This window comes from Myotis davidii, unplaced genomic scaffold (genome assembly GCF_000327345.1).
Source record: "Myotis davidii unplaced genomic scaffold, ASM32734v1 scaffold157, whole genome shotgun sequence".
NCBI lineage: Eukaryota > Metazoa > Chordata > Mammalia > Chiroptera > Vespertilionidae > Myotis > Myotis davidii.
In genome coordinates, this window is record NW_006288722.1 from 104095 (window position 1) to 113517 (window position 9423).

The 9423-nt window shown below is 43.8% G+C and overlaps 1 protein-coding gene across 1 annotated transcript; it reads left to right on the forward strand.

Moving 5' to 3' along the window:
- The first annotated feature begins 6040 nt into the window (after positions 1-6040).
- LOC102760823 (chymase) lies at positions 6041-9050 on the forward strand. Its single transcript, XM_006760823.2, has 5 exons — positions 6041-6111; positions 6787-6937; positions 7701-7836; positions 8065-8319; positions 8741-9050. The coding sequence occupies exons 1-5, from the start codon at positions 6054-6056 to the stop codon at positions 8882-8884; spliced, it is 744 nt and encodes a 247-aa protein (XP_006760886.1). The 5' UTR covers positions 6041-6053; the 3' UTR covers positions 8885-9050.
- Positions 9051-9423: the final 373 nt, after the last annotated feature.

The window sequence follows — 9423 nt, forward strand, 5'->3', positions numbered from 1 at the left end:
GAAAATATTCAATAAGATGTGAGAAAATACTGACAGGCAATTTAGCGCACTCAGAAAACAAATTAATGAACAAAATGAGCATTTCTCCAAAGAAATTTAATTAAAAAAAAAGAATTAAGCCAAAATCCTGGAAATGAAGCACACAAATGAAGAAATTAAAAATGAGCTGATGAGCATAGAAAATAGAACCAACCATTAGAGGAAAAAACTGGTAATACTGGGGGAGTGAACCAAGATGTACTTGCTGCCTCCAACAACCACATCAAAATTACAATTAAAATACAGAACAACTATCATTCAGAACTGCAGGAAAGCTGGCTGAGTGGAAGTACTACAACAAGAGAGGTAAAGAAGAAAGCGCATTGAGACTGGTAGGAGGTATGGAGGCGCAGAACGGGCTGGTCTGGCACCCAGGTGGGCTGCTTTTTCAATCGGGAGGGAGATCACCTCTTTGGAGGCCACCTGGAGGAGCAAGGAGCCCCAGACCCACAGCAGACCCCCAGCCCAGGGTCCCAGAGCTTGGAAATGAAGTCCCTAGGGGCCATAAGAACTACAGCCTGTAAAAACCAGTGCAGATTGGAGCTGAGTGACACACAGGCTATGAGATACCCAATTGCTCCTCTTAAAAGGCTGGTACCATGAACTGAATTTACAAGCTCTTGCTTGGTCTGAGCTCGAGTGCTGGGTGAGTCTCTGGGGGACCCAGACACATATGAGGAGAAACTGGACTGTCTGGCACTAGGGCAGGAACTCAGGGTCGACTTTCTTCCAGACAGAGGTGCTCACAGAGGTCATTTTTCCTATGTTGGGGCCTCTCCGATGCAGGGCTGACTAGCAGCCATTTCTGTTTCTTCCGTCCTGGTGATTCTTTGAGACCCACCCCACCCAATTTACAACCCCACCCAAGCTGTGTGCAGTAGCCTTTGCATATGAATGCCCTGTCCTTTCTCAGCCTAAAACCTGTCAAACAAGCCGCAGCTCGGTCAAGGAGCCCCAACGTTATCAATAAAAGGACTGAGGCTGGCACCAGCAGCAGCCTGCCTTGCTTCACAGCTGGGCCTTGCATGGACACTTCCAAACCTGATACAAAGAGGGGGAATCTGCAGATCTCTCTAGCTCCTACTCAGTGGCCCAGGCAGTGGCTGACTTTGCACCTCCCTGGAGACCCAAGAGCCAGTGTACCCAGTGATTAGTGTGAGACCATACAAGATTACAACTCTTCACATCCATAAGTGACACACACTAGGGGCAGACTCAGTGAGCACCAAAGCCCCACTGAAGCGAGTCCTGCTCCATAAGGGTATCTCCTGCACAACTCTTCCACTGTAGTCACATCTGGTCCCCACAGCCAATTGGCCTGGAGGTCAATTCCCCACAGTGACACCAACAGCAATCAAGGCTCAACTACAACAAAACTATGCCCAGAGCCCACAAAGAGGTGCACCAAGAGTGTCCACCTCAGGTGACTGGGGAGACTGAGCCCCTCTGCCCTATAGGACACCTAATACACAAGGCCATTCTATCAACTCAAGGAGACTTAGCAGCTATCCAATACATAGAAGCAAACAAAGGAAAGCAGCCAAAATGCGGAGACAAAGAAACATGTCACAAATGGAAGAAAGCAAACTACTGGATATAGAGTTCAAAACTACAGTTATAAGGCTAGTCAAGAATCTTCTAGAAACCTCCAAGGAACTTAGTGAGACCTTCAAGGATCTTGGTGAGAATGCCAAAAAAAAAAAAATGGAAAAGGACCAGTCAGAAATTAAGCATACACTGACTGAAATAAAGAATAATATACAGGGATTCAACAGTAGACTAGAGGACCTGAGATTCAAGTCAATGATTTGAAATATGAGGAAGCAAAAAAAACCCAACCAGAAGAGCAAAAAGAAAAAAGAATCCAAAAATATGAAGACAGTGTAAGGAGCCTCTGGGACAACGTCAAGCATACCAACATCCAAATTATGGGGGTGCCAGAACTAGAGAGAGAGAGAGCAAGATATTGAAAACCTATTTGAAGAAATAATGACAGAAAACTTCCCCTACCTCATGAAAGAAGTAGACTTACAAGTCCAGGAAGCACAGAGAACCCCAAACAAGAGGAATCCAAAGAGGACCACAGCAAGACACCTCATAATTAAAATGCCAAGGGCAAAAAAGAAAGAGAGAATCTTAAAAGAAGCTAGAGAAAAACATATGGTTACCTACAAAGGAATACCCATACCACTGTCAGCTGGTTTCTCAATAGAAACTATGCAAGCCAGAAGGAAGTAGCAAGAAATATTCAAAGTGATGAATACCAAGAATATGCAACCAAGATTACGCTACCCAGCAAAGCTATCATTTAGAATTGAAGGTCAGATAAAGAGCTTCACAGACAAGAAAAAGCCAAAAGAGTTCATCACCACCAAACCAGTATTATATGAAATACTTGAGGGTATTCTTTAAGAAGAGGAACCATGTTTCAGGAACTCAGAATGGGGATGATCCCTCTGCATTATGGTCGCTAAGGGATCACTGCCATCATTAAAAAGTCAGTTATTTTACATCAAGTCCAACTCTCTCCTTTCCCCTAATTGTGAATCTTAAACAAGAATCCGTGCAACATCTACTTTAAGTATCTCTAGCAAATAGGAAATCACTTACCTTCCCTGAACACACATTCATGTTTTAACAACTGATCACTAGTAAATTCTTTTTTTATATACAGACTCAACATCTGTTTGCCAAGATGCTGTAGAACCAGATCTGGAAGCAACCTGGCCAGAAACAATATCTGAACTACACCATGAGACTGTTCAGCAAAAGTCTCACTGCCCACTGGCTTGGTCCAGACATGTAGGCAACACTAGACACCTGACCCATGACTAATTCCGTCCCCAAAGCCAGGTCCCTTTGGGATTTACTTTCATCATGAAAATTAATCCTACATAATGCCTGATATCTTATGTTACCCCTCCTAAATCAAATTTTACACTCACTCATCTGATTGGCAAAGTCTTGTTCATATGGACCTCAATGCAAGACAATCGAGGAAAGAAAATCTGTGGATCTGCGGATTCTACCTTAGGAAGGCAAGAATCATAATTGAGAATTCTCCTAATACTGGAAGGGTGCTCACAAGACACTAAGGATCCACCAAATGCATGGCAAAGGTCCACTACAATCTACCATTTGGCTGCCCAACATGAAGGTGCACTCTTTTTCCCTACTTTACATCGCCCAAAACAAAAATTCTCCCACTGAATATAATTCTCACTGTCTTTTGTACAAAAAAAAGAGGCTTGACTCTCCCCAGAAATAAAATAACCCAGTCTCATCAATTACTGCTTTCAACTTCAAGTACAGGAACTCTACATGATACCCCATTCCACTTCTAATCTAGTCACACTCCCACTTTGATATTCTGCAAACTGTAGATAAACTATAAACTTCACCACCAACAACATACCACATATACAACAGCAGAAGGATAGAAGAGGAGGGAGAGAAAGGAAATCTGTTGAAATACAGAAAAACACACATGACATTGCAAGGAAGAAATACAGACAGAAGTGCAGTCCTCATTTCAGAAAGGGGTCACCTGACTGACACTGAACCTATTCCATCCACTTGTCCTCAGGCAGTGCAGGTGAAACAAAACTTAGTCTTGGTGAATCTGAACCTTAATTATTCTGTGAAGCTATCATACTTGCCCTGAACGCCCTACCTCTCAACTTCTCATTACATAAATAAAAAACAGATGCCCTCATTTGTTTACCCCTCTGCTTTTTGGTCTAACTGGTGCGGAGCTACAGGACAGGACTTCTCCAACTCCAGATTCTCCTCTGCTCTGCTGAAGGTAAAATGCAGATGGCAGCAAATAAAAATACAGGATTCCAGTTAAGTTTGAATTTCAGATAGATCATTTGTTTTAACATAAGTATGTCTCATTCAATATTGGAACTACTACTTAAAATGATTTGTTATTAAACACATTTCACTGAGCAGTCTGTATTTTAAACTGGCAACTCTAGAAAGTGAAAGAATTAGTGCAGGGACTCCTTCAACATTAGGAAAAATGTGTAAATGTTCTATTCTACACAGGGTCAGAGCTGAGGGCAACAGAGGACTCAGCCAATATATACTAAGAATTGGATCACCTAATTGCAAGCCCAAGCTGAGACTTAGGGAATGATAGAATGATTTGGGGAGGTATTTATCCCCTGTGCTTCCCCAGCTCTGAACTAAATGCCTTACGAATCTCCAAGAGAAATGACATGCCACCATATTACCTCTGGACTCCCTGCTTCTCCAACTCTGAGGAAACAACAGATATGCACTTGAAACCCAGTTAGGATAGTTATGAGTTGTGTGATCTTGGTCATGTTTGTGTCTGAGTCTCAGTTCTATATCTGTAAAGTGACAGTAATGGTATTTCCCAAGGTTATATGGGGGAAAATCTCAGATACTAACACCTGTGTGTACATATTATTTTTCAGCAAAAGCAGCTTGATTCCTAATGTGGGAATAGGAAAATCAGGCCCCGCAGAAGCAAACATCCTTCTACATCTATATCCCCATTGGCAGGACTCAACTTCTCTATTTCCCTTTGGTGGTAAAGCAGAAGAGGGTCTTAATTTATAATCAGGAAAGTCTCGTTCTGGACCATAAGCCTGGATACATAAAATTGAAATAGTAATACCTACTTCACAGGATTGTGATGAAAATATGTCGAAGAGTTATGACAATAAATGATATGCATAGGCTCTCAAAAATGCTACTTCCAATCCCACTTGCTCTTGTGATAATGTTTGTGAAATCCTAAAACAGGGTATATTCCCTTCCCCATCTATTCTTGGATCTCTCTTCTGCCAATGAACATTTGATTCAGAGGAAGCAAGAGATCCAGATCAACGTTTTTCAAATTGCAGGAAATAATCCTTTAAGTTGATGCTGCTCACATTTTTAACGTGGAACGGAATGGAATAGAATGCAATGCAATGCAATGCAACGAAATTGAATCGAATCAAATTGAAACTAACAGAGAGCACTGTGCATGGTAAAGAGAAATAGTTTCCTGAAACTTTTGACTCATTTGTATGTGTGTATGTTTGTGCTCATGTACTCACATATAACATGCATGGCACTGGGTCATTTTGCAAAATGCATTTCCTTCTATGAGCTATATAGCCATAAAAGTGCATATGCTTCTGAATGCTCAGTGTAACAATCTCCCCCACCCATGTTTCTTATGGGCCTCTAACAAACTGCCCTAACTGGGAAGGACATGACTCCCCCATGACCCCACTCCAGACAAGGCACCAGGATGGAGAACTCATCCTGGAAGCCAGGACTTCAGAGTTCTGGCCTCAACTTCACCTCTAGCAAAACAAAAGGCAACTCTGGGGGAAATTCGGATCCAAAAGACAGTCACCCCCATTTGCTCTTGTGATAATGTGTGTGAAATCCTAAAACAGGGTATATTCCCTTCCCCATCTATTCTCCTTAGATCTCTCTTCTGCCAATGGACATTTGATTCAGAGGAAGCAAGAGATCCATATCAACGTTTTACAAATTGCAGGAAATAATCCTTTAAGTCAATGCTGCTCACATTTTTAACATGGAACGGAATGGAATAGAATGGAATGCAATGCAATGAAATTGAATTGAATCGAATTGAAACTAACAGGATTTAGAGTTTTGTCACAATCCTGTGAAATAGGTATTACTATTTCAATTTTATGTATCCAGGCTTATGGTCCAGAATGAGACTTTCCTGATTATAAATTAAGACCCTCTTCTGCTTTACCACCAAAGGGAAATAGAGAAGTTGAGTCCTGCCAATGGTGATATAGATGTAGAAAGAAGGATGTTTGCTTCTGCGGGGCTGGATTTTCCTATTCTCACATTAGGATTCTCTCATTTTTTTCTCTCAAAAATGAAAGAAAAAAACATGGCTACCAGTTCCTGTGGTTACCAGCCCTGCCCTTTCCTCTCTTGCTGGGAGTTATAAAGCCCAAGACTGGAAAACAGAAGCTGAACCTGCCATGGGCAGCCTCTCTGACAAGATGGGTCATCTTCCTCTTCCCCTGCTGATCTTCCTCCTTTGCTCCACATCTGAAGCCGGTGAGTCTCAGGCCCTTCCCTCTAGAAGCTTCAGGATCAGTTCCTAAAACAAAATTTTGTCTGAATATAGTCAATTCTTAAACAAGAGACGGGCAGGATACTTCTTCAAGAGTCCAGAGTGACATCTCCACTTGGGATGTGCTCACCAATTCTCTGCAGCCTATGGTAGTTCCCAGGAACAAGGAACCCCACGTTGATTTGGGGAAAACTCCAGAAAAACTGGGAGGAAAAGGGATATCTTCTCTAACATGTGTGATCATGTGGATAAAGTCCTATGTTCTCTTCACCTTCTGAACTTTGGGGCTACACATTACCTTTATAATTTGGCCCTCTTGTGTCACAGCTCATGGGCTGTGGAGAAGGTCAACACAGAACCCTGGAGAGCTTGTCCTGCAAGGTGACAGAAGAATGTTGAGGCTGGGGCAGAATGGGGGTGGGGGAAATCTAAAGTGAAAAATGCATCTGAGGCTGGTTGGCTATCGTGCCTGAAGGAAGGAATGAAAATTCATGTAGAAGGTCATGCCTGGGGAAAGCAATATCAAAGACACCTGCGAGGGAAGATGGGCAGAATGCAGGGTGAGAATGAAATTCAAGAGAAGCTTCTCTCAGCTTTAACCCAGCTTGTGCATTCTCTGGAGAGAGTACCAATGTATTCAGGCCTGTTCTCTGTTCCAGGGGAGATCATCGGGGGCACAGAATGCAAGCCTCACTCCCGTCCCTACATGGCCCATCTGGAAATTACCACTCCCCAGAATTCAGTGATGCATTGTGGTGGTTTTCTGATAAGACGGAACTTTGTGCTGACAGCTGCTCACTGTGAAGGAAGGTAAGAAACGGGGTCCTATTTTTCTCAAGATGAGAGATAAACATCTATCCTAGCAACCAGGGACACCCCCACATGGGAGCCTAAGGAGGGGCTCTGGGGCCTGAGTCACTTTAAGGAGAGGTAAGAATTGGGCTAAGGAAATTATTCTTACAATTGAATGAATGTCCTCACCCTCAGTCATTGTGCACTCAGCTCCCCTACAAAGGAATAGGGGACCCCATTCAAGCATTCCTCCTCTAAAAGTAGTTCCCCTCTCCCCAATCCCAACACATAAGATGCCCAACTCACTTCTCAGGGCTCCACCCAGTTCTCTGGGCCACTTCCTCTCTGCTTTTTCCAGGAACACTGGCCCTTAGTTCTCAGGGACCTAAATGCATCCTTTCCATGCATTTAGGAGGCAGGAACAGAGTCCACCTGAGACCCCACCTCTTTTTCTGACATCTCTTGATCTTGAGGGCTGGCCCTCATATAGGACTCCCTGAATTAGGAAGTGCTAACCCTGCCCCCTGGGTCCTCCATGGCTTGCTCAGTCCCCAGCATATCCTGAGAGTCTTGGAAATTGTCTCTATTCCCTCAGAAAAGCCTTCCCTGAGTAAAACCTGAGCCCCACCCCCACCCCCAAATGCCACAGTAACACAAGAAAAGGGTAGAGTCCTGTGACCTACTAAGAAACTCCAGTCAGCTTATCTCAGAAAGGGTACATCTCAGGAGAAACCCCAAACCACCACTGCTTCTCCTTGACCTTCCTTCTCCTTCACAACAGGTCTATAATGGTCACCCTTGGAGCCCATAACATAACAAAGAAAGAAGACACATGGCAGAAGATTAAGGTCGTGAAACAATTCCCTCATCCAAAATTTGATTACATTCTTGCTCATCATGACATCATGTTACTAAAGGTGACAACATCTTTCCTCCCCTTCTTCACTTCTTGTTTCTCTTAGGCTTCTCCTTCAGGTCCCCATTGCCCTGAAGTTTTCCCAACCTGCCTCTGGACTACACCTCCCCACAACTCAACTCTCTGGATGTGGCTCTATTGTGAAGCAATGTACGCTCTCCCTCCCTGATTGCTTCCAACTGCACCCTAACAAATCTCTAGCACTGACAGCCTCTCATTCCCTTTACAGTTGAATGAGAAAGCCAACCTGACCCTGGCTGTGGGGACACTCCCCCTTCCACCCCAGTTCAACTTCATCCCACCTGGGAAAATGTGCCGGGTGGCTGGCTGGGGAATAACAGAAGTGGAGAAATCAGGCTCCGACACTCTGCAAGAGGTAAAGCTGAGACTCATGGATCCCCAGGCCTGCGGACACTTCAGAACTTTTGACCACAATCTCCAGTTATGTGTGGGCAATCCCAAAAAGGCAAAATCTGCATTTAAGGTAATCTTTAGATTAGGGTTATTCCCCACAAATCACTGTTCAGGGTCCAGATATCTCCTGAAATAAGATGGGGTCAGAAGGTTGTCAACAAATGACAGGGTTTGAGATCAAAGGGCTGAGGAATCTGGAATTGTCCCTCTGTGAATCCATTCTCCCATGGCCCTTTGCAGTCTCTAACCATCCCTCTCAGTTTGCTAAACAGGACACATGGGATAACAAGAAGGAAAAGAAGAAGGGGCATCAGAACAAGATACATAACTCTATCCAGGGCTCCTGGGTATAAACCTAGGTCTGACTGTGACTCACATTTGGAACCATGGGCAGGAGTAGATGAGTTTCCTGACTCACCTTCTGCTTTCTTTTCTCTCTCTCTCTCTCTCTCTCTCTCTCTCTCTCTCTCTCTCTCCTCCTCCTACTACAGGGAGACTCAGGAGGTCCTCTTCTGTGTGCTGGGGTAGCTCAAGGCATTGTCTCCTATGGAAAGGAGACTGCAAAACCCCCTGCTGTCTTCACCCGGATCTCCCATTACCGGCCCTGGATCGATATGATCCTGAAGAAGAATTAACCCTGGAGTCTGAGCCAGCCCAAGAGGAAATCTGAACCAAATCTGAGCAGATTCTCTGTACCACATACTCTGGTTCCTGCTAAAGTCCTGGCACACCCATCATCCTCAAGAAGATTCCTCTAGGTCACTAAACTCTCAATCAACCTCAATAAAGACTCAAGTTCCAGACATGTGTGTTTGTCTTCCTCCTTCTACTACTCTCTTCTCCCTACACACAGCAACCTGATGCTCAGCCCAGGCAGCCTATGAGCTTTGAAAGAGGTGGGTGTATAGGTGTATGAGAGAGAAACAAAGAAAATAATGAAGAAAAGTACGGAAAGAAAGAAGAGAAAGGATTTACCTGAGAGACAGGATCCATATTTTCAACTTAATCAAGAAATTACACCAGATCCTTCCTTGCCTTAATTATCAACCTTATATCACGATTTATTTTAGTAATATTCAGAATCACCAAGAACATTTTGAATTGCAAACAAGATGTATGATGTTTACAAGATCCCTGACCTCTCCCCACTTAATGCCAATAGCAACCCCCTCCT

Coding starts and splice junctions, on each gene's coding strand:
- LOC102760823 (XM_006760823.2), top strand. CDS start 6,054: ATGGGTCATCTTCCTCTTCCCCTGCTGATCTTCCTCCTTTGCTCCACA. Junction 6,938..7,700: donor GCTGCTCACTGTGAAGGAAG/GTAAGAAACGGG, acceptor CCTTCACAACAG/GTCTATAATGGTCACCCTTG. Junction 7,837..8,064: donor ATGACATCATGTTACTAAAG/GTGACAACATCT, acceptor TTCCCTTTACAG/TTGAATGAGAAAGCCAACCT.